At 38.8% G+C, this 25841-nt stretch overlaps 1 protein-coding gene across 16 annotated transcripts in view; it reads left to right on the top strand.

The window, feature by feature from the left end:
* DNAJC6 (DnaJ heat shock protein family (Hsp40) member C6) overlaps positions 1 to 25841 on the top strand; it is a 178458-nt gene that overhangs the window by 22301 nt on the left and 130316 nt on the right. For 7 of the 16 annotated variants that reach the window (XM_035251750.3, XM_078332140.1, XM_078332133.1 and 4 more), the window contains exon 2: positions 2383 to 2417. The exons of the other annotated variants lie outside the window; for them this stretch is intronic. In XM_035251750.3, the coding sequence (XP_035107641.2) occupies positions 2396 to 2417 (22 nt within the window). In that variant the 5' untranslated portion in view covers positions 2383 to 2395. The remainder of the gene's footprint in view (positions 1 to 2382; positions 2418 to 25841) is intronic. 16 annotated transcript variants of the gene reach the window in all.

Raw genomic sequence — 25841 nt, forward strand, 5'->3', positions numbered from 1 at the left:
TCCTGTGCAATTTTCAAATGTTTTGCTGAAGGTGTAGGTGAAAACCTTCTATAATTTTCTGGGCTTAGAACATAAATTGGTTTCACACATACACTGAAACTTCCAGGATTAAAAATGCTGTGTAAATCTAAGGAAGATTATACTGAATTTTGTTCAGGAAATCACTTACTGAAAGCAATGCTACTTGTGTTTGAGACACCAATACAACACACCTGAATCATTCAATCTATATACAGGTGCACGTAGCTATCTACTTAATTATGTATTCTAATATAGTCTTGTTCTGAGCATTTGCATATTGAAATAAATGTTACTTTATCTTAATAAATGTTACTTTATCACTTCTCTTTTACATTACAGTTGAAATATATATGTGTATATATATTTACATACATAGTTTAATTTTCTGTTAGGTAGGTTATTTCATCTTATAATTTCATTTTGAGATGCTAAACAAGAAAATAGAAAATGTTTATATATATATTTGTGTTACTCAGAGTTTACAAAATTATTTTGACCCCTTAATATTTTAAAATAATTTGAGCCAACATTAAAACTTTTGGACATTATAAGTTCAATAAAGTATTTCTGGCTTCTTTAATAAAGATTAGTCTGCAACAATGGGATTGAGCTGAGTGTAAACTACCCTCTTTAAAGGGCAGATATACTGGGTTATTAGAGTTATAAATCTAAAAAGTGATGTCACTGGTCATTGATTATTTTTATGCTACTGTAACTGTCACTTACATTTTATTATTATTATTATTATTATTTTTGAGATGGAGTTTTGCTGTGTCACTCAGGCTGGAGTATGGTGGTGCCATCTTGACTCATTGCAACCCCCACCTCACAGGTTTAAGTGATTCTCCTGCCTCAGCCTCCCAAGTAGTTGGGATCATAGGTGCACGCCACTACACCTGGCTAATTTTTGTGTTTTTCGTAGAGACAGGGTTTCACTATGTTGGCCATGCTGGTAACCAACTCCTGACCTCAAGTGATTCCCTAGGCTTGGCCTCCCAAAGTGCTGGGATTACAGGAGTGAGCCACCTCACCTGACAATTTTTTTGGTGAGGATAATCTTCCTAGCATAACTGTTGAGGGCACTACCAGTCTGAAGTTTTGACCTTGTTTTTTATTATTTTATTGACTTAAAAAACATTTTTTTTTTGTTTTAGTTTTGAGTTGACAATAACTGTATATATTTATGGTGTACAATGTAATGTTTTGATACAGGGTTATAATAGATACAACACATTGTGGAATGATCAAATCAGGACAATTGGCATATTTATCGCCTCAAATATTTATCATTTCTTTGTGATGAGAACATTAAAATCCTCTTTTAGTAATTTTGAAATACACAACATACTGTTATTATTATTATTATTATTTTCTTTTTTTTTTTTTTTTGTAAGACAGGGTTTCACCATGTTGGCCAGGCTGGTCTTGAACTCCTGACCTCAGGTGATCCACCAGCCTTGGCCTCCCAAAGTGCTGAAATTATAGGCGTGAGCCACCACTCCTGGCTCAACACATTATTATTAATTTTAGTCACAATGCTGTGCAATATGACACTGAAACTTATTCTTCTGAGTCTAACTGTAACTTTGTGCCTGTTGATCAGCATTGCCCCTTTCCCTGCCCATGCCTCCACCTCCCAGCCTCTGATAACCACATTTTGATTCTCTAATTCTATAAGTTTGACTTTTTTAGATTCCACATACAAGTGAAATCATATGATATTTGACTCTCTGTGGCACTTTAGAATTTCGTTTTCTAATTGTTTATTCCTAAATGTTTATTGTGTATTATCCTAATAATAATAATCCCAGGAATTGTTTATTCCTGGGATATAGAAATAGAATTGATTAGGCCAGGTGCGTTGGCTCATGCCTGTAATCCCTGCACTTTGGGAGGCAGAGGCGGGTGGAACACTTGAGGTAAGGAGTTTGAGACCAGCCTGGCCAACATGGTGAAACTCTGTCTTTACTAAAAATACCAAAAAAAAAAAAAAAAAAAAAAAAAAAAAAATTAGCTGGGCGTGATGGTGTATGCCTGGAATCCTAGCTACTTGGGAGGCTGAGGTGGGAGGATTGCTTGAACCTGGGAGGTGGAGGTTGCAGTGAGCTAAGATCATACCAGTGCACACTCCAGCCTGGGTGACAGAGCAAGGCTCCATCTCAACAACAAGAAAAATAAATAGAATTGATTTTATATGTTGACCTTATTTCAGTGACCTTGCTAAATTCACTTAATTTAAATAGTTTTTAGATTTTGGGAGGTTTACTATTTAGACAGTTTATTTTTCTGTAAATAATGACAGTTTTATTTCTTCTTTTCAATCCTTATACTTTTTCTCCTTTGTCTTATTGCACTAACTAGGATCTCTCTTACAATGTTGAATAGAAGCAGTGATGGTGAGTATTCTTATCTTGTTATTGATCTTAGGGGAAAGCTATCACATTTTCACCATTAAGTACAACATTTGATGTGGGATTTATATGGACACTTAAAAATTAGATTAAGTTACCTTCTGTTCCTACTGTGCTAAGTTTTGTCACGAATCAGTTCTCGATTTTATCAAATATTTTTCTGTTTTATGTGGATCATATGATTACTCTATTTTATTCTGTTAATATGGTGAATTTCAATGATTCTTGAGTGTTAAAGCAACTTTGCATTTTGAGAACAAACAACTTGGTTGTGATACCTTTTTATATATTGCTGGGTTTGACTTGCTAATATTTTCTTGAGAATTATCTTTGTCCATGAGAGAGATTAACCTGTAATTTTCTTTTGTTGTGGTGCCCTTGCCACGTTTTGGCCTCAAGAATATGTTGATCTTATAAAATGATTCAAGAAATATTCCCTTTTTCTCTATTACCTGGAAGAGTTTTGTGAAATTAGAATTATTCTTTAAATGTTTGGAAAAATTCACTGGTACAGCCATTTAGGCCTGGAAGTTTTGTTCTTGGACGGTTATAAAATATGGACTCAATTGTTTGTTTGTTTGTTTATTTATTTACTTTACTTTTGTAAAGATGAGATCTCACTATGTTACCCAGGTTGATCTTGAACTCCTGGCCTCAAGTGATCCTGCTGCCTTGGCCTCCCAAAAGTGTTGGGTTTACAGGCGTGAGCCACCCTACCTGGCTTCAGTTGTTTTAATAGTGTATATATTCAGATTTCCTATTTCTGTGTGTGTTTTAATAAATTGTGTTTTTCTAGGAATTTGTCCATTTCATCTAAATTTCTATGTAAGGTTTTCCTGATATTCTCTTGTGATATTTAAAATGTTTTTAGGTGGAGTGGTCTTGTCTGTGTGTTTTATTCCTGATAGTGGCACATTTCTGTTTATTATCCTGGTAGTTCTCATTTATTTTGATGCAATATTGTCAGGGTCTTATAAATTTTAGTAGTCCCTGTAATCTTTTACTTGGTTAATTTTTTTGTATTATACGCTTATTTTTCATTTCATGAGTTCCTGCTTTTGTTGTTATTATTTCCTCTTATACTCTTTGGCTGTAACTTATGAATTATTTTTTAGTTTTTTGAGATGAAAGTTTGTATCTTGGATTTTCAACTTTTCTTTTAAAAATACTTTTGTTTAAGGCTTCACATTACTATCCTTTAAGCTATACATATAATATCCTTTAAGTATAGCTTTTGTGTCCACCTGCACGTATTGTTATGTCATATTTTTATTATTTACTTTCAAATGTTTTATGCTTTTCTCTTTGATTGATTTTTTTGACCCATAAAGTAATGTAAAACATACTTTAAAATTTTTAAACAGTTGGGGAGTTTCTAGTTCTGTTTCAGCCGTTTTTTCCTAGCTTGCTTTCACTGTAGTCAGAGAATATATTTTGGATGATTTAGAAACATTTTAGACTTGCTTTGTGGCCCTTCATATGGTCAACTTTTATATTTATATGTTATATGTATACTTATAAGAATGTGCATACTAACATTGTTTGGTTCCATGTTCTGTGTATGTGAGTTATTTCAATTTGTTGATCCTGAAGTATGGATCTTTCTCTATCCTGACTGTTTTTTTTTTCTCATTCCGTTGGTTCCTGAGCAAGGGCAAACTCTTCCATTGTGATTTTTGATTTCCCTATTTTTCCTTTTATATTTGCCAATTTTTGCTTTACTTAACTTTGTGGCTCTGTTATTAGGTGCATACCATATACAGTTACAGTTGTTACATCTTCATTATGAAATGTCTTTCCTTATCTTGAGCAATACTTCTTTCCTTAAAATCTACCTTTTTGATATTAATGTAGCTATACCAACTTTCTTTGGGTTAATAGATACATGGTAGATCTTTTCCTATTTTTATACTTTACTTTTTCTTTATTATTATTATTATTATTTTTGAGATGGAGTCTCTGTCACCCAGGCTGGAATACAGTGGCGCAATCTCAGTTCACTGCAACCTCTGCCTCCCGGGTTCAAGCGATTCTCCTTCCTCAGCCTCCTGAGTAGCTGGAACTAAGGTGCATGTCACCACACCTGGCTAATTTTTGTATTTTTAGTAGAGATGGGATTTTGCCATGTTGGCTAGGCTGGTCTTGAACTCCTGACCTAAGGTGATCCACTTGTGTCGGCCTCCCAAAGTGCTGGGATTACAGGCGTGAGCCACTGCGCCTGGCCTATACCTTACTTTTTCTATAACCATATATGTAATCTGTATATTTTATAAGCGGCCATAGTGAGTTTTAAAAAATTTAGTCTGACAGTATGGTCTTTAGTTTGAGTGTTTAAACCATTTAATATAATTATTGATATGTTAAGCACTGTAGCTACCATGTTACTCTGTTTCTTGTGTCCCATTTATTTTATATACCACTTTATTTTAGATTAATCCAGCATTATTTTTAACTTTTCCCTTTCCCTCTCTACTAACATATTGATTAGACATTTGTTTTCATTTTACTTTTCTGTGTGTGTGTGTGTGTGTGTCTGCGTGTCTGCGCAAGTGATTACCCCAGGGCTACTTTTACTTAATCATGTTTCAATATTTCAGATGATATTAGGATCTTAGAGCACTTTTACTCCATTTATCCTATCTTCTCCCTCACCCCACCTTCTGTCTTTTGTGTTATTATTAGTTTTAATTATACTTTATTAAACCCCTATAGGACACTAAAATTATTGTTTTATGGAATCAATATTCATTTAAATTTACCCACATATTTACCCTATTCATTGCTTTTCATTTCTTTCTGATTTTTTTTCTTGTGTATTCCCTCTGGAATCTTTTCCTTTTGCATGAAAAAACTCCCTTTAGGATTTCTTGTACTGCATATATGTTAGAAAGAAATATTATCAGTTTTTATGATCTGGAAATGAATTGATTTTGTCTTTGCTTTTGAAGGACTATTTGACTAAGTGCAAAGAATTCTGGGGAAGCAGATGTTCCCCCAGCACTTTAAAAACTGTTATTCCATTGTCTTCTGGTTTTCATCTTTTTTTGGAAAAGTTGGCTGTCAGTCAGTCTTACATTGCTATTTGGTATTGCATCTTTTTTCTTTGGCTGCTGTTAAAACTTTTCTCAATTTATTTGGTTTTCACCATGTGTCCCAGGTTGGTTTTCCTTGTATTTATCCTGCTTGGAGTTTTCAGTTCTTCTTGAATCTGCGTGGCTTGAGGTTTTTTGTAATTCTCATAATTCTCTGCCATTACCTCTCCAAACAGTGTTTTGTTCCTTTCTCTCTTTCTGGGACTCCAGGTACCTTATATTAGAACTTTTTACCCTGCCCCATATATTCCTTTTTAAATTTTTTGTATACTTAGCCCTTTTCTTTCTTTTTTAGTTTTGTTATTTTTTTGTTGGCCTATCTTAGAGCTTACTGGCTTTCTCTGCTGTGTCTAACTTGTTGTTATAGAACCATTAATTTCTTAATTTCAGTTTTTTATTTTTCAGTTCCAGAGTTTCTATTAGATTCTTTTTTTTTTTTTTTTTGAGACAGAGTCTTGCTCTGTTGCACAGGCTGGAGTGCAGTTGTGTGATCCTGGCTCACAGCAACCTTTACCTCCTGGGTTCAAGCAATCTTTAGCCTCCTGAGTAGCTGGGACTACAGGCATGCACCACCACGCCTGCCTAATTTTTGTATTTTAGTAGAGATGGGATTTCACCATGTTGGCCAGGCTGGTCTTGAACTCCTGGCCTCAAGTGATCTGCTCGCCTTGGCCTCCCAAAATGCTGGGATTATAGGCATGAGCCACCATACCCAGCCTTTATTAGATTCTTTTACAAAATAGATTCTTCACCTTGCAATCTGTTTTCTCAAATATATAAATCACAGTCATCTTAAAAACTTTGCTTAGTAACTTCAATGTGTGGACTATTTGTGAGCCTTTTTATCTCTTCTGTTTTTCCTCTTGGTTGTCTTTCTTCATATGCCTGGCAATTTTTTATTATATGTCCAGTATTGTGTATGAAAATGCTCTGGATGACATCATCTACCTGTTGAGAGTATTTGTCCTATTCCTTGTCAGAAGTAGACCAGAGATTACTTCAATCCAATCAGGCACTCAGTCCAATCAAGACTGTTTTGCAGAATTTTGAAGTTTGTTCTACTTCTGGTTCTCTCAATCCTAGGCCTCTAGGGGAACTGATTGAGAGTCTGAGATGTCTCTCACCAGCCCTTCCCCTTGACAGTTCTAAACACTAATTTTTATATCCCTAATACTGTGAATTTGCTGAAAACTCTACTCAGCAAAATTGTGCTTTTCATTTGCTTTCTCTTTGTCTTAGCCTCTTCCTCTGGGCAGCTAGCTGAGTCAGGAATATCTTAAGGAGAAAATTCTTGTCAGGCTGTGAGTTACTCTAGGATGTGCCTTTTCAGTCCTAAATTCCACTTTAATCCCTGCAGCCCTTGAAACTCTCTAAAGTTCTGCAGGCCTCTCTGTGTCTTAGCAGCTGGCTTTTTAGCTTGTTACCCCATGTTAGGACAAATATCCTAAGTAGGAAAATGGGCTTGCAGAAAGTCAGGCTTACCTCAGTGAGCATCCCCTTTCTCCAAGATCTGGCTCCTCAAATCCTGACTGATTAGTAGCTTTCCTATTACTTCACATAGATGTTTAAAAATTTTTTCTGGCTTTCTAATTTCTCTCATCAGAACCAGTCCGCTACAACCTACTCTATTAAAGATGGAAGTTAAACGTGTCTGTTTGTGTGTGTTTTTTTAAATGGACTGTGTTAAAAAATAAAAATTGCAGGCCAAAAACAATGCCATTTTAAACAGATAAATTTAATAAAGAATATATGTTGATTTCTAGTTACTCTTTCTTGCTTATTAAAAGCTTGTCATTACCTTTTTTTCATATGTGCTCTGAAATTCTTACAAATATGTGTTGTTTTGTTCCAGAGAATATGTGTACTGAAACACTTTATAATTTTTCTGAGTCTGGTCCTCCATTCAAATATTTAATACTTTTGTGATTTTATGATTTGTAATTGTCAACTCTCACCTCCCAATTCAACATGATTCTAAAATTTACAAAATAATTTGAATGATTGAGCTTCCAAAAGTTTTATAAAACTTGATCTTGTAACTTTTATTCTAAAGCTTAGTTGAGGGGAAGAAGTACAGACTCCTGCCTTTAAGGGTACTGCTTCACTTTTGGGGCAAAAAAGCAGGGGTTTTCAAAGGGGGACTTGACATGAACAGCATGCAGGGGAGGGAGGGAGCCAGTGGGGGGGTCTCAGTGACTCGCTTTGGTGCTTTCCCTACCAGGTGGTTGAGCTGGCGCCCTCTCAGGCAGAACTGGGTTGCAAGGCAGCCAACGTCTTGAGATACTCTCCAGGTGGGAACAAGTTTCGTCACAGGCAGGCTTTAGGTTTTAATTTGTTATGTCTAGAGGCAGTCTCCTGGTCTAAGAGACTTCTGGCTCTGGAGTTTCTAAGTAAGCACAGAGATAAGCTTGCCCTGTAGGGAGTGTCTGGTGAAGGGAAGGTAAAGGTTATAATTGCAGTTCTAAAGAGCTAAGTAGGAAGTGGGGAATAAGGGAAAAGGAGGAAAGAGAAAATAAAAAATATATTTTTAAAAAGTAATTCTTTCTCTTAGAAAAAGGTGGGTACTTGGTTACAGTCTAAACCTTTTACCGTGGCTGAGTTAGGTATTTTTTCAGCCCCCTTCCCAGATTGCGCGCTACATTTAGTGCTGTCATTCTCATGTGCTTCATGTCACTGCCAATGTGCTCAGCCTCTCGAATGCAAGCTCCATTCATTTCATTCATCTCATGTTTTTGATCACTTATGTGCTCAGGTCTTTTTCAAATCAATACTATGGTAATTCTAGGAAATGGTCAGGGAAATTAAATAAGTCAATCCACGTGACGTAGCTCTGAAAGGCTACAAAGTGATTGGAATTGTGGAAATGTTTTTCACATTTCTCCAAATTTTCTTACAATCAGTCAAACAAACTGACACTTAGTTTTCAGTCTTTTCAGATATGTTCCCCCACTCCAACTCTAGTACTTGAAAATGTACGAAGTAAGAGGGATGCCGGAAATAGTCTGTTATTTAATCTGGCTGCTGGTTTTTAAACCAGTGTGTGAAAATTCCTGGAGCTCAACACATGGTTTGCTCACGTTTCAGTATGTCTTTTATGCTTTAATAAATAAAATGAATTTTTTACTGATAGATGAACAAAAATAGTGCCAAACAGAAAGAATGCTTGAGAACCATTAGTCAAGTTCAGCCTCTTCAGGTTATGGATGAGGAAACTGAACTTGGGAAGGAAAATTACCTGGGGGTTGGGGGAATGTCTCATAATCAGGACTGGTACTCAGGACTTCTGACTCCTAGTTCATCTGACTTTCCTAACTGGTTGATCAGGAAAGGGGTGAGGAAGACTCTAGCACGTGCTAGCACTGGAGCTGGGTGACATTCTCAGAACCCAGAAGCATCCTGCCAGTCAGCACTTCACTCCCTACTTTCTGCCCTCCTCCATCCCCTTCCCTGCGGCAGTTTAAAAGCAGACACTTTTATCTCCTGCAAATCTGGAGATGCTTGTTTCTTCACCTAAGAATCATTTGACTACCTATGCTGAGAAAAAAGGGAAATTCGTGCCTGTGAAATCTAACAAGAGCCCAGCACAAGGTATGTTTGATCCTCTTTTAAAGCCATTTTTAGTTTGGTGCTCTGTGGTTTAAATTTAGAATACCATTTTTACAACTTTGGGGGAGGGGAGATGGTGGTGGAGTGCAGAGATTGAACCCAGCTGTGACTCCTGCTGCTGTGAGATAAATGGGAAAATGGGAAAATCTGGGACCCAGTGTTAAAAGGAGAGGGCTCTTTAGAGAAGCAGCTACAGGGAAGGGGACTTGCCTTAATTGGGTTGAGGGTAGGGTTAAGGCCAAGAAACAGTGGGAACTGTCTCTTCCCCCTCCTGCCCTGTGGGATTTGACCTACTGAAAACAGAGTGAAGTCTATTTCTTATTGGATTGCAAATACAGAATTTAATATTAAAATATATGTTAAATATTTTAACAAATATTAATGTTAACATTAATATGTTTAATCAAAATATTAAAATGTACATCTAAATATATATACACACACACATGCACATGTGCACACGCACGCGCGCACACACACACACACACAGAGCTTGGAATTGGTAGTGTCATCCTGGCTTCATTTTACATCCTCGAAGGCTAGATGTTGGGTTTCCAGCGTGCTGTTTCTTCTGCTTGGAATACATTCTCTCGTTTGCCTGGCTCAGTTTTACTCCTCTTTCCAGTAGCAGCTTCCTCTGACTCGGTCTCCTTCCCACTCCCTGCCCCGTAACATGTTTCCAGAGCATCCTGTGTTTCCCCTTTTGTGTCACTTCCTGTATTTTTAATTATTAGATGAAGTTTGGGCACAGCATATATATGTTCTTAATACATAGAGGAAAGAAGAGAAGGCAAGGAGACAGGGATGATAAAAGAACGCTACCCTTGGATTGCTCCTCTTAAAACTTAGAAAGGTAGACAAGTTGCTTAACTTCTCTGAGACTCAGTTTCCTCACATTCAAAATGAAAATAGTAATACCTGACTCATAAGGTTGTTGTGAGATTAGAAATAATATATTAAAGGCATCTGGCATGATGTCTGACACATAGTAGGTACTCAGTATAACATAATTTAAATTGTATGTGTACTCGCAAAAGGAAATCATGAAAATTCAGAAACGCACGGAGAAAGTCTGTAAAAACATTCATTATCCCATCTCTTAGAAATAATTGCTGTTAAGTTGAATGGATTCCCTTTCTGTGTATATCTTTATATATCTGTATAATGTACTTTACTTAGTTCAGATTATTTATGTATATATTTTTTCACTTAATATGACTGTCCAAACACTCTCCACATTTTTAGTATCTATAAAATGCTGCTATATTATATTTTATAATATTAACTGGGCATTCAGTTATTAAAAGAAGATTTAGAAACTGACACTTGATCCATTCAAACTCTACTTTTACCTGGACAATAGGTTTGTGCGTTAGGAGGATAATTCACTTTCCTAGGTAAACAAATGATGTAGTGGACAAGGTACGGATGGGCTCCTCCCTCCATTCCTTCCTCCCTCTCTTTCAATCTTTCTTGCTTATTTCCAGGGATAGGAGGGTTATTTTGATTTTTAAAGTAATGAGGCAACTAGGTGAAATGAAAAATCCATTGACCTGGAAGTAGGAGGCCTGAAATTTTCCTCCTTACAGCCTAGTAACTGACTCACTTTGAGGCAGTCATTTCATTTTTTGGTCTAATTTTTCCCACTTTTAAGAAGGAGAGAAGTGGGTTTTATGAGAGAGATTTTCAGATTGGGCTTTTCTGAGTAAGTGTTAGAGTTCTGTGAAGATGTTTTTTTCATATTGGGTAGATTTCTTCTCAAGGGAAAATACATGGCTAAAAAAATTTAAGTTTCAAGTTTCAAATTTTATTTTATTTTTTAGACAGGGTCTTGCTCCATCACTCAGGCTGGAGTGCAGTGGTGAAATCTCACTGCAACCTCTGCTTCTTGGGTTCAGGCAGTTCTCATGCCTCAGCCTCCCAAGTAGGTGAGACTACAGGCACGCACCACTACACTGGCTAAGTTTTAGTAGGGAAAGGGTTTCACCATATTGGCTAGGCTGGTCTCGAACTCCTGACCTCAAGTGATCTGCCTGCCTTGGCCTCCCAAAGTGCTGGGATTACAGGCCTGAGCCACCATTCCTGGCTCAAGTTTCAAATTTTAAATGAAATCTCAGTGTACTTTTTCCTTTTAAAAATTGAGATATAATTCACATACCATAAAATTCACCTTTTAAAAGTGTACAACAACTCAGTGGTTTTTAGTATATTCATAAAGTTGTACAGTTATCACTACTATCTATTCCCATACACTTTCATGGAATCCATTAATAGTTACTTGCCTTTTCCTCCTTTCCCCAGTTCCCAGCAACCACTAATCTGTCTTTCGGAATTTGCCTATTTTAGACATTTCATGTAAATGGAATTATAATATGTGGTCTCTTGTGTCTGGCTGCCTTCACTTAGCATAATGTGTTTAAAGTTTACGCGTGTTGTACCCTAAGTCCTTCATTTCTTTTAATGTTTTTATTTTATTTTTATTTATTTATTTATTTAGAGACAGAGTCTGGCTCTGTTACCAGTGCTGGAGTGCAGTGGCTCGAACATGGCTCACTGCAGCCTTGACCTGGACTCAAGCTATCCTTTTGTCTCTTTTGTCTCAGCCTCCCATGTAGCTGGGACCACAGGTGCATGCCACCATGCCCGGCTAATTCTTTTATTTTTTTGTAGAGACAAAGCCTTACTTTTGCCCAGGCTGGTCTCAAACTCGGGCTCAAGTGATCCTCCTGTGTTGGCCCCGAAAAGTTACAGGCCTCAGCCATCATACCTGGCACCATTCCTTTTTTTCAGGGTTTTAGAAAAAAGCTTTTTTTTTCTAAAAAAAAAAAAAAAAAATTTTTTTTTGTCAGACTATTAGAATTCCTGTAGCAGTAGAATGCTTTATCTGCAGTGGTTGTTGAGATGCAAAAACAATTTCAGTATTTCAGGCTTTTGTTTTTTAATTTTTATTATTATTATTTTTTGAGACAGAGTCTTGCTCCGTTGCCAGGCAGCAGGCTGGAATGCAGTGGCGCAATCTTGGCTCACTGCAACCTCCGCCTCCCAGGATCAAGCAATACTCCTACCTCAGCCTCCTAAGTAGCTGGGACTACAGGTACACGCCACTACACCCAGCTAATTTTTGCATTTTTAGTAGAGATGAGGTTTCACCATGTTGGCCACGATGGTCTCGATCTCTTGACCTCATGATCCATCTGCCTCGGCCTCCCAAAGTGCTGGGATTACAGGCCTGAGCCACCGCTCTCCGCCCAGGCTTTTAAATAAAAGGCTCTATTTAGTTAATGTGAAAACTTTTAAAGCTCTTCCCTTCTCCCTTAAAGCCAAGAGTCTAATATACTGATTTCCAGTTTTGTTTTCCCCCTCTGGGATTAGGGGAGAGGATTAGGGCCAAACCTTCATTGAATAAAGGTAGTTGAGGCTGGGGTTAGGCCCTTTTCAGAGGAAAATCAAGAAATTAACATGTCACCAGAAGGAGGAGGGATGGATGGTGAGTGGGTTTGGCTCATCATAGCGGGATGGGCTCTATCTGCTGCAATATTGGTGCAAAATCCTTTCCTCTTATGTGTCTACTGGTGTTCCTAAGAAAGTATAAGGAAGTCATCTGCAGTTTGTAGGGAATGAGCTATTTACTCATGCATGAACTGTGTTCTCTAGTTAGTAAGAGATTGAAAAGAACATGTCAGAGTCCTTTCCAAATTATGAACTCCTTGAGGTCAGAGACTGTGTCTTGTCACAATTATACCTCCAGTGTTTGGTATGGAACGGGCATACATGAGTCATTCAATGAATATTTGTGAGATTACTTGGTTTCTTGTCTTGTTGACTTAAAAAAAAGCTTTTTATTTTGAAATAATCACAGATTTGTCAGAGAGATTCCACAGGAATATGCAATGATATCCTATGCATCCTTCATCCTCTAGCCTCCCTGAATGTTCACATCTTATACCACTGTAGTACAATATCAAAGCTAAGACATTGACATTTGCACAGTCGTAGAACTTATTACGGTTTCACCAGTCACACTTGTACTAGTTTATGTGTGTAGCTCTATGCTGTGTACTATGTGAATATATGTAACCTTAACTAACAACCACCATGATCAAGATGCTCAAATATCACCACACACTCCCTTACGTTACCCCTTAGGGCCACCAGTTTTTCCAGTCCTTAACCCTTGGCAATTTAGTCCATTCCCCATCTTTATAATTACACTATTTCATGATTTTTTCCAGAAATGAAATTATAAAGGCATCCCCGAGGTTGCCTTTTTTCACTTAGCATAATTTTCTTGAGTTGCATCCAAGTTGTGTGTACCAGCAGTCCATTCCTTTTTACTGCTGAGTAGTATTCCCTAAAATGGATATAGCATAATTTGTTAAAATATTTGTCCACTGAAAGACATTTGGGTGCTTTCCAGTTCTTAGCTATTAGGAATAGAGCTGCTGTGAACATCTGTGTACAAGTTCCTGCGTGAAAGTAAGTCTTGATTTCTTTGGGATGAAAGCCCAAGAGTGCCATTGCTGGATTGTATGGTAAGTCCATTTTCAATTTTCAAAGTAACTGCCAAATTATTTTCCAGAGGGGATATACCATTTTAAATTCCAACGATTATTGTATGAGTGATCCAGTTTCTCCATATTCTTGCCAGCATTTGGTATAGTCACTATTTTTCTTTTTAGCATTTATGATGGGTACGTAGTGATACATTGACTTTTTACCCCTCCTCCTACTAAACAAATATGTTAAGTTTTCAATTCAGCTGCCTAACTCTCAGTGGCTTGGTGTGTGATTCCCATAGGCCTCTATGCTTCTGACCTCCTCCTACCTCCATGACCTTGACCTGAATTCTCTTTCCTCTCTCCCCAGCTTAGATCCTAGGGTCCCCTTTTTACCTTAGAACCCCTTCATCTCAAGCCTGTCATCTTCCCAATGCCTGGGGAAAGTCACAAAAGTGCTCTCCACTGCTGCTAGGCCTCTGATGTCACAGCTCCTGGGCAGTCCTTCCCTTTACCTCAGTGACGTCACCCTCCCATTTCTGACAGCCACTGCTCCATACGGTGAGGTCTTCTCTCAGAGAGGACCTTACCACCTCTCAACGAGAATGAGACTGTCCAGCCTGAAGCATCTCCTTTCTCCATCTCTGCCATTCTGTTTCTTGGGAAAGCCAACTACTCATGTGTGCCTGTGTTCCCAGAGAGACTTCAGCCCTGCAGGGTAGGGATTTATCAGAGGAGTCTATTTTCAGACTTCCCTTCATATGTTCTCCTTTTCCTCAGAGTGTCCTTAATGGAACACCCCCACCTGTCCTCTAGTACTGAGTCTGTTGAATCAGAATCTCTGGAAGTTTGCAGGGCGGAGAGTCTCTTTTCTGTTTTTATCAGTCTCCTCAAGGCCTCCAATGGGTAGTCAGATTCAGAGATGGCTGCCTCTGGGACTCTCTGGGTTCCTCTTCTCATTTGCCCCTTAATAGTGTTTTCCCCTAACTTTGGAGAACCAAATTAATTTGTTCTGGACTCCTCATTTTTTTTTTTTTTGAGATGATGTTTTGCTCATTTTGCCCAGGCTGAAGTGCAATGGTGCCATCTTGTCTCACTGCAACCTCCACCTCCCGGGTTCAAGTGATTTTCCTGCCTCAGCCTCCCAAGTAGCTGGAATTACAGGTGCCCACCACGACGCCTGGCTTATTTTGTATTTTTAGTAGAGACAGAGTTTCACCATGTTGATCAGGCTGGTCTTGAACCCCTGAACTCAGGTGATCCACCTGCCTCGTTCTCCCAAAGGGCTGAGATTACAGATGTGAGCCACTGCGCCTGGCCAACTCACTGGTTTTAATTCTATGGGTTTTCATCTGGATTCTGCACTTCTGCTCAGCTCCTTTAAATTGGTAATAATAATTGTAATTATCTGGTCACTTTGGTTTTGTAGTCTTATTTGTTCCTGCTTTGCAGTGTCATCAGTTTCATCTTTACAAACTCTGATGGTCTAACTTTCCTGCATAAGCAGCAGCAGTTGCTCTTGTTTCATTGCACAGAGGTAGGGGGGTTCTCAATATGACCACCATCTGGTTTCCCAGCCTAGGCTCCCGCAAACCTCCTGTACATGATTTATGTGACCACTGAAATGCCTGGTGTACAATTGCTTAGACCATGTTCTTTTTGGATTTTGTTATTTGGCCTCATTTTATTGTTTCTGTCTTAGAAATATATCTTCTAATTCAATCTTTGGTCAACTGAAATTTATTCTTTGTCAAAGACCCTTTTCCAAGAGTTTATTCCCTGTAGCTTTTTATGAATTGCTGCCTGAACTAGATGTCCGGTTCTAACAATATTTATTGCACATGATGCCAAGCGCTGTTCTGAGTCATGGTCATATAAGGTGATGACCTTATATGGAAATGTATAAGGTGATGATCATAAGGAAGTGATCCTTGCGTCCCCGGTGTTCCCAACCATTTTCCGTTCTCTAATCTCCCAAAGCTTTCTCTCCCCCTGCTATGATTTTTTTTCCCATATTTGGCTGTATTTTAGGTTTTTTGTTTCGTTTTTTGAGAAAGAGTCTCATTCTGCCACCCAGGCTGTAGTGCAGTGGTTTTATCTCTGCTCTTTGTAGCCTCTGCCTCCTGGGTTCAAGTGATTCTTGTGCCTCAGCCTCCCTCATAGCTGGAATTACAGGCGCATCCCACCACACTGGCTAATTTTTGTATTTTTCCCTTAACAAAATGGGGTTTCATTATATTGGCCAGGCTGGTCTTGAACTCCTGGCCCTAAGTGATCCACCCACCTGGCCTCCCAAAGTGCTGGGATTAAAGGTGTGAGCCACCATGCCCTGCTTTATTTTAGGTTTTTGAAGGGAGATAACTCGTCAAATCCAGGGTCCAGAACTCTGTCTACCACAGAAGTTGATGTGCAGGATATGTTTATGGAATAATTTAACATATCCCTCTACCCTCCTACCCCAGCAACTTGGAAGATCAATGAACATGTGCTGAATTAACCTGATTCTTACTGTACATGTTTTGGTTGTATGAGTCTTCTCTCATACAGCTAAAACCTAACTTTCGTTAATTAGGATTCAGCATTAGCCATTTGAATAGCAGAATTCTAAGTTATGTAGAACAGTAGTTATCTATCCTTTTTTCTTTTTCTTTTTGAGATAGGATTTTTCTCTGTCATTCAGGCTGAAGTGCAATGGTATGATCACGGCTCACTGCAAGCTTGATCACTGTGGCTCAATCCATCCTCCCACCTGAGCCTCCTGAGTAGTTGGGACTACAGGCATGCACTACCATGCCTGGCTAATTTTTTAAATATTTTGTAGAGACAAGGTTTCATTTTGTTGGCCAGGCTGGTTTCAAATTCCTGGGCTTCAGCAATCCTCCTGCTTTGGCCCCACAAGTGTTGAAACTACAGGAATGAGCCACCGTGCCTGGCCGGTTATCCCTTTTTGTTTGTTCGTTTGTTTTCTATTTACCTGCAGATCACTTTTTAGGACTGAAAAGCCCGTGTGCAGAAAACCACAACAGAAAAGATGGGAGGAGTGTGTTGGTTTTGATGTAACTCTAGTGAGATGATGAATGTAAATTTAAAATCTTAAATATATGAAATAGGTTATTAATACATTCAAGAAACAATAAAATTGCTGCTTGTTTATCTTTTACCATGTGCTAGAATTGTGCTTAGCGCTTAGTGTACATTAGCTCATTTAAACCTAGCACTAATCCTGAGAGGTATGTTCATTTTATTGATGAAGGCCTTGAGGATAAGAATTGTGAAATAACCTGCTAAAATCAGACGGCTAATAGGTAGTGTATCTGGGATTCCAATATAGCTTTCTTTGATCCCACAACCCATGTTTTCTATGCTGTTTTGCCTCTCTAGATAAAAGCAGAAACTCTTACACTGCAAGAGTTATGCTTACCTAAAATGTATATTTTGGAAGTTATTAAACTTTTACTGGCCCATATGAAAATGCCTAAGTTAACAAGTGAGTGAAGGAATGAATGAGTGAGTGAAAGAGTCAATGACATAATAGGGTAGATTGGAAGTACCATATGCATTACTCTGCCAGATACTCTAATGCACTGAAAATCAGATATTTATGGTGGTATATTAGTGGGAAAATTATCTTAAAAGGAATTAAAAGCCCATTAAAAATGCAAACATATGAAGTAGTGGTAATATAAAAACATTGAGGGGATAATGAGCTTATATACAAGATTCTTAAAAATGGATACTTACAAGTTCATCTGTCAGTGGAATAATAAGATGCTGTTATAGTTCATTTTGACCTCACTTCCTTAAGTCCTTCTTTAAAAGTCCTTCCTCAGTGCCTCTTGAGTAGTGGTTATTTATTCCTATTACAATGTATTTCCTTTCATTCATTTTATCTTTTTAGACTTTGGAGACTAGGTCCATTTTATTAAGCTTCAAAAGATTGCATGAAGAACAATCACTCCCCCATTTACTTACTTCCATTTACTTTGCTATTTAATCTCATTTATTTATTTATTTGGACAAAGTCTCACTCTGTTGCCAGGCTAGAGTGCAGTGGTATGATATTGGCTTACTGCAACTTCCGCCTCCCCGGTTCAAGTGATTCTCCTGCTTTAGCCTCCTGAGTAGCCGGGACTACAGGCATGCACCACCATGCCCAGCTAATTTTTGTGTTTTTAGTAGAGAAAGGGTTTCACCATGTTGGCCAGGATGGTCTTGATCTCTTGACCTTGTGATCCACCTGCCTTGGCCTCCCAAAGTGCTGGGGTTACAGGGTGAGCCACCATACCTAACCTATTTATTTAGTTTTTGAGGCAGGGTCTTGTTTTGTTGCCCAGGCTGTAGTACAGTGGCAGACGACCAGAGCTTACAGAAGCTGTGACCTCCTGGGCTCCAGCGATCCTCCTGCCTCATCCTCCTGAGCAGCTGGGACCACAGGTGCATACCACCATGACTGGCTGATTTTTGTATTTTTTTGTAGAGATGGTGTTTCACCATGTTGCCCAGGCTGGTCTCAAACTCCTGGGCTCCCAACAGTCTGCTTGCCTCAGCCTCCCAAAGTGTTGGGATTACAGGCATGAGCCACTGTGCCTGGCCTAATTTCTTTTAAAAGGATGCCATTACATCCCATGAAGTGTTGGGAAGAACACTGGGGGTCTTAGCATTGAGAATGTAAGTGCTTATTTGAATTCTGTTTTCAGTGCAGTACTCAGCCTTATACTTTGCCTGTTGTTCTCTTGTCCATTGAACCTCTTGTTGCCCTCTCTGAAGGTTAAATCTCTAGTCTTCTGTTGGGGATGGGGAATGGCAACTGCCTATCTGCATGGTCTGCGGAAGAGGAACTGGGGGTCTCTCTTTGTATTGCCTTCACCTGTCTACATTGCTGTCAAATCCTGAATTCTTAGGGGATTCCATACTGTAACTCAGATTGCCAGGCTAGGATTTAGGTTTCTTCATTCTGTTTTTATTTTCTAAAATTTGTTGCTGTTGTCTCTGAATTTGTAAGAAAGTTTTAAAAAGTCTGAAAGAGGCCTACGTGGTGGCTCACTTTGGAAAGCCAAGGTGGGCGGAGCACCTGAGGTTGGGGGGTTGAAGACCAGCCTGTCCAACATGGAGAAACCCCGTCTCTACTAAAAATACAAAATTAGCTGGGTGTGGTGGTGCATGCCTGTAAGCTACTCGGGAGTCTGAGGCAGGAGAATCACTTGAACCTGGGAGGTAGAGGTTGGGGTGAGCCAAGATCATGCCATTGCACTCCAGCCTGGGCAACATAAGTGAAACTATGTCTCAAAAAAAAAAAAGTTTGAAAGCAATATAGAGAAGCTTAACTCTAACAAGAAAAAGTTATAACTAATGGCAGCATTGGGAAAAAGCAAGACAGGCAGCATATGAAAGCAAGAACATTGTACAAATTGGCATATTTAGTCTTTTCAGGAGATGAACTGCTAAACATTGGCTTCAGAATTCTACATAATAATTTGTGAATATGTGTATGCCCAAAGAACATTGAATTTGTAGGCAAAATTTTAAATTAATTACATAGAAAATACATTATAAAGCTTTTATGAAGTGAATACATTGTGTAACTAGCATCCAAATCAAGTAACAGGAGATTGCTAGCAACCCAGAAGCCCCTCTCTAGTTCCTGCCAACCCTCCAGCCTCTACTGAGAATAATGATCCAGTGTTTTACACTGTAGATTTGTTTTGTTCATTTTTGAATTTCATATAAGTGGAATAATTTAGTATATGATCTTTTGCGCTCATTTATTTTGCCCAACTTTGTGAGATCCGTTGCGTGGTAGTTGGAGTTCATTCTTCCTCACTCCTGTATAGTATTCTGTTGAGCAAATATACTAATTTAGTTTTTTCATTTTGGCAGACATTTCCAGTTTGGGTCTACTATGAAAAGTACTACTATGAATATTCTCATATGTGTCTTTTGGTGTTCATGCGAACATATTTCTGTTGGCTCTATACTCAACAGTGAAATTACTGGGTCACAGGGTATGTGCATATTGAGCTTTAATGGACACTGCCAAACAGTTTTCCAAAGCGGTTGTGCCAAATTTTAATCCTCTCAGCACTGTGTGAGATTTCTAGTTACTTCATGTCTTTACTAACATTTGATACTGTCAGTTACTAAAAATGTTTTTTTTTGAGCTGGAATCTTGCTCTGTTGCCCAGGCTGAAGTGCAGTGGCACAATCTCAGCTCACTGCAACCTCCGTCTCCCAGGTTCAAGTGATTCTCCCGCCTTAGCTTCCCGAGTAGCTGAGGATACAAGTGTTTGCCACCATGCCCAGCTAATTTTTTGTATTTTTAGTAGAGATGGGGTTTCACCATGTTGGCCAGGATGGTCAACCTCTTGACCTCTTGACCTCTTGATCTGCCCTCCTTGGCCTCCCAAAGTGTTGGGATTACAGGTGTGAGTCACCGTGCCTGGCCTATCTTTTCACTTTCTTAATGATGTCTTTGGATAAACCGAAATTCTTTAATGCAGTCTGCTTTATTAATTTTTGCTTCATGGCTCCTATTTTTTGGGTACTGTTTAAGAATTCTGTTTGCATCAATATCATGAAGATATTACTTTATGCTTTCTTCTGAAGGCTTTATTGTTTTAGAGTGTATTGATTTTTAAAAAGTTTAAATGCATTTGTTGATGTATCAGCCTGATCTACTAAAAAACAGTAAACAAATAAGCTTAAATAGTAACTTTTCCACAAACTGTCTATGTGATCTTGGGCAAGGCAGTTAGCATTTGTTTCTTTTTTTGTTGTTGTTTATTTTTAAACTATTGCCTTTCCTATGGTGCTGAAGGACAGTTAGCATTTGAACTTTATTTATGTAACTATAGGATGATAATAATAATATCCCCCTCAGAGTGTTGTTGTAAGCATCGTGACTATCTAAATGTTAGCTATTATTTAAAAGTCAGCTATTATCAAAGACATTTTTGGAGACAATTGGAGATGCTTACATATAGATTGGATATTAGATGACAGTAGGGAATTACTTTGTGTTGTGTAGGAAAATGTTCCTATTAGGAAATGCATCATGAAAAATTAAGAGGTAAAGTAACATGTCTCAATTCATTCTTTTAAAATTCGGCAAAAAAAAAAAAAAAATCCCAAATACCTAGATAAAGCAAACTTGGAAAATATTTCAAATTATTATTATTATTATTATTTTTGAGGTGACATCTTACTTACAGTCTGGAGTGCAGTTGCGCTATCTTGGCTCACTGTAACCTCCACCTCCTGGGTTCAATTGATTGTCCTGCCTCAACCTCACTAGTAGCTGGAATTATAGACACACTCTGCCACACCTGGCTAATTTTTGTATTTGTAGTAGAGATGGAGTTTTCCATGTTGACCAGGCTTGTCTCAAACTCCTGATCTGAAGTGATCCACCCACCTTTACCTCCTAAAGTGCTGGGATTACAGGTGTGAACCACCGTGCCTAGCCAAATTACTGAATTTATATATTAGATATGTTGGTATTCATGATGTGAAATTCTTTCAGCTTTTTTGGTATATTTGAAATTTTCATAATAAAATATTCAAGGAAAAGCTAGTAACGAATCTATAGCATTCCTATTATTTAACATTTTCTCCAAAGCTAAAGGTGCAGAAAGGCCCAATTGAATGGATTTTGAGTCACTTGGCTTGTTCCGCCTGGGAAAGGAGATGAAATGAATTTAAAATAAAATGTGAACTATAGCCTTGCATACTTGAGTGGGATAAAGCTGAGCCATAAAAATCCAGGTTTTGCTGGATGTAGAAGAAAGAAGGTGAGGAAGGGGTATGAGATGTACTCAGTGCCCATTAAGTGTCAGATACTCTGCTGGGTGCTGTAAGTATCACTTTTCATTCAAAGAGCAATTCTATGAGCTAAGCAATATTAGAAAAGTTTGATATGTTTTGGATAACCTGACTAACACAGCTAGTGGATGGTGGAGTCAGGATTTGTACCCAGATTTGTGTTTTTGCTCTTTTTCTTTCCTTCCTACTTTCCTCTCCCTCACACCATTGTCCCTTTTTTCCCTCCTTCATTCCCTTTCCTTCATTCTTCCTTTCTTTTCTGCCTTCTTTACAAAGATGTTTATTTTTTATTTTTTAAATTTTTTGAAATGGAGTTTCACTCTTGTTGCCCAGGCTGGAGTGCAATGGCACGATCTCAGCTCACTGCAACCTCTGCCTCTCAGGTTCAAATGATTCTTGATTCTCCTGCCTCAGCCTCCTGAGTAGCTGGGATTGCAGGTACCTGCCACCACACCAGGCTAATTTTTCCATTTTTATTAGAGATGGAATTTCATCATGTTGGCCAGGCTGGTCTTGAACTCCTGACCTCTAGTGATCCACTTGCCTTGGCCTCCTAAATAAAGTGTTGGGATTACAGGCATGAGCCACTGAGCCACCGTGCCTGGCCTATTTTTTTGTTTGTTTGTTTGTTTTAATGAATGTTATGTTTTTCATTGTAGAAACTCTGGAAAACACATATGTATTAATTAGGTTTTGCTACATAATAAACCACTCCAATTTTTTTTTTTTTTTTTTTTTTTTTGAGACAGCATCTTGGTGTGTTGCCTAGGCTGGAGTGCAGTGGCGTGAACATGACTTATCGCAGCCTTGACTTCCTGGGCTCAAGCAATCATCTTGCCTCAGTCCCGAGTAGTTGGGACCACAGGTGCCCACCACCATGCCTGGCTATTGTTTTAAATTTTTTGTAAAGATGGGATCTCATCATGTTGCCCAGGCTGGTGTCAAACTTCTGGGCTCAAGTGATCCTCCTGCCTCGGCTTCCCAAAGCACTGGGAATATAGGTGTGAGCCATTACACCCAGCCAGTTTTTTTATTTTAAATTTTTTATTATTTTACACTGTCTTGAGGTAACCACCCCAAAAATTAGTGGTTTAAGACAGCATACACTCAGGTCACAATTCTGCTGGCAGCATTTTAAGTGGGCTTAGTGGGCAGTTCTTCCAATCTGGGCCAACAGCAGCTCTTGTCACTGGGGCTCACTCAAATGTCTGGGGCATCAGCTGGGATGTCAGGATCAGTTCCTCTTTGTCTCCCATCCTACAGCAGACTAGCTTGGGCTTGCTCTCCTGAAGAAGGAGAAGAGGAGTCAAGAGAGCAAGTAGAAGTTCACAGTGCTCTTGGGCCTATGTTTGGAACTGGTACAACAGCACTTCCCGTCTGCGTCAGTCAACTCAGGCTATCCATCATAGACTGGAGAGCTTAGACAACACACACTTATATCTCACCCTTCTGGTGGCTGGGAAAGTCAAGATAAAGGTGCTGGCAGTTTCAGTTGCTAGTGAGGACCCTTATCCTGGCTTGCAGAAGGCTGCTGGCTGCCTTCTCATGGAGTCCTCACATGGGGGTGGATGGTGTGTACGTGCATGTGTATGTGTGTGTGTGTGTGTGAGAGACGGGGGGGGAGAAGAGGGAGCGAGCACATGCTTTGGTGTTTCTTCTTCTTCTTTTTTTTTTTTTTTGAGATGGAGTTTCGCTGTTGTTACCCAGAATGGAGTGCAATGGCACGATCTTGGCTCACCACAACCTCCGCCTCCTGGGTTCAAGCAATTCTCCTGCCTCAACCTCCCAAGTAGCTGGGACTACAGGCGTGCACCACCATGCCCAGCTAATTTTTGTATTTTTAGTAGAGATGGGGTTTCATCCTGTTGACCAGGATGGTCTCGATCTCTTGACCTCGTGATCCACCCGCCTCTGCCTCCCAAAGTGCTGGGATTATAGGTGTGAGCCACCGCGCCCGGCCTCTCCTTCTTCTTATAAGGACATTAATCCCATAATGGGGGCCCTACCCATATAACCTCATTTAAACATAATCACTTTCCAAAGGCCCCATCTCCAAATACCATCATGTTGAGAGTTAGGCCTTCAACATAGGAATTTTGGAGGGACACAGACATTTACTCCCTAATGCCTTCTATTGTACAAAGCAAGTCACAAGGCCAATCCAGATTCAAGGAGTGAAGAAGTATACTCTACCTCTTGGTGAGAAGAAATACAAAATAATATTGCATTGTGGTATGGATGGCAGCAAGTGAGGGTAAGTGGGGTGAATGACTGCAGCCATTTCTGCAAACATTCTTTCATAACATACAGAAATAAACATCTAATTTAGGTCACTTCTAATACCATTATCAAGAGCTAATTATTGTTAATACGTTGGTCTGTGCACATATAGGGGCAGATATGCACAGATAGAGGCATTGTTTTATCTATGCACATACAGGGGCAGGTTTTTTTAAAGAATATAATTTTCCTCAAGCCTGTAATCCCAGCACTTTGGGAGGCCGAGGCGGGTGGATCATGAGGTTAAGATATCGAGACCATCCTGGTCAACATGGTGAAACCCCGTCTCTACTAAAGATACAAAAAATTAGCTGGGCATAGTGGCGCGTGCCTGTAATCCCAGCTACTCAGGAGGCTGAGGCAGGAGAATTGCCTGAACCCAGGACGCGGTGGTTGCGGTGAGCCGGGATTGCGCCATTGCACTCCAGCCTGGGTAACAAGAGCGAAACTCCGTCTCAAAAAAAAAATAAAAAAATATAATTTTCATTTTAGAATCAAACTTATGGTCTATTTGTGTATTTTCCCAGATATTAAATTTTTCTTCAAAACATGTTTTCCCTATGATGCAAAGGAAATCAACATAAATTGCTATGTTCCAGGTATTGTGCTAAGCACTTTTACTCTAGCTCAAATAAAAAACAAGTTTCTTGTTAATTTGCATTAAAACAAGGAATTCATTTGTTACTACAAAGAAAAAGCAATGAAAAGACTTTGTGAAAAGATTCAGAGGAAATGATAATGGTTAAGATGTATCAGCAATACCCATTTTTCTCTTGACACCTGACTTGTGAACTATAACAGAAAATATAGAAGATAAATCTTTGTACCTATTGCCCACCTATCCAGTCTTTTCATTTTATAGGTGAAGTCACGTCATTATGTATTTATTTGATTGATTTGGCTGTATTTCAGGATTGTGTTGATCATCAGTTCTTACTGTACAGAAAATGTAAATAAGAAGCAAAAATGTAGAGGGCAAAGGCCAAGGTTTGAGCCTGGGCTTTGCCCTGATTAGTTGTTGACTGTGAAAAAAAACACTTAATTTTTTTGAGTTCAGTTTTGTCATCTGTAATTACAAAAGCTTTAATCTTCTTAAGTTGTTGTGAAGATTGACTATGGCATTGTACATCTACACTGTGTGATTTAGTAGCCACTGACTGTAAGTGGCTATGGAGCATTTGAAATGTGGCTAGTCCAACTGAGATGTGCTGTAGGTATAAAATACATAGTAGATTTGAACACTTAGATGGAAAAGTATATAAAATATCGATTACATGTTGAAATGAGAATATATTGTCCCCACTGAGTTAAATAAAATGAATTCACTTATTTATTTATTTTGAGATTGAGTCTTGCTCTGTCACCAGGCTGGAGTGCAGCGGCACGATCTCAGCTCACTGCATCCTCTGCCTCCCAGGTTTAAGTGATTCTATTGCCTCAGCCTTTTGAGTAGCCGGTGTGTGCCACTATGCCCAGCTGATTTTTATATTTTTAGTAGAGATGGGGTTTCACCATGTTGGCCAGGATGGTCTCCATCTCTTGACCTCGTGATCTGCCAAAGTGCTGGGATTACAGGTGTGAGCCACTGTGCCCTACCCACCTGTTTATTTTTTTTAAATTCACTTCAAAAAATCTATTTTGGCTGCTGGAAATTAAAAAATTATAAATGTGGCTCACATATTTTTACTGGAAAATGTTTTGCTTCAAAAATATTCTCTGTGTATAGAGTACAGCATAAATGTTAGTTATAGCCAGAAGAAAGTATAGGCAGTTTAGTTGAATATGTAAAGATTCTAAGTGGTAGCATGATGCTTATTATAATGTAAGCTTTTCTTTAGGCCTCTTAAGTTTTTCTTTGTATGTATTATGGAGAAGTAGGGATAGAAGTGCTAATCCAATTATGTGAGGAAATCATAACTTCAGTGTATTGAGCTACAGTGACGCAGGCATTGTGTTAAGTACTGTATTAGGCAGGATTCCTTTGATTCCAAGAGACAGAGATGCAATGCAAATTAACTAAATTAAAAAAGGGGGATCTTGAAATTGTATAAACGGGGGGAGTGCATCTGGGTCTCCTGAATTTCTAGAATATAAACAGTTTTTCCTTTCTCCCTGTT

This window comes from Callithrix jacchus, chromosome 7 (assembly GCF_049354715.1).
Source record: "Callithrix jacchus isolate 240 chromosome 7, calJac240_pri, whole genome shotgun sequence".
Classification (NCBI taxonomy): domain Eukaryota; kingdom Metazoa; phylum Chordata; class Mammalia; order Primates; family Cebidae; genus Callithrix; species Callithrix jacchus.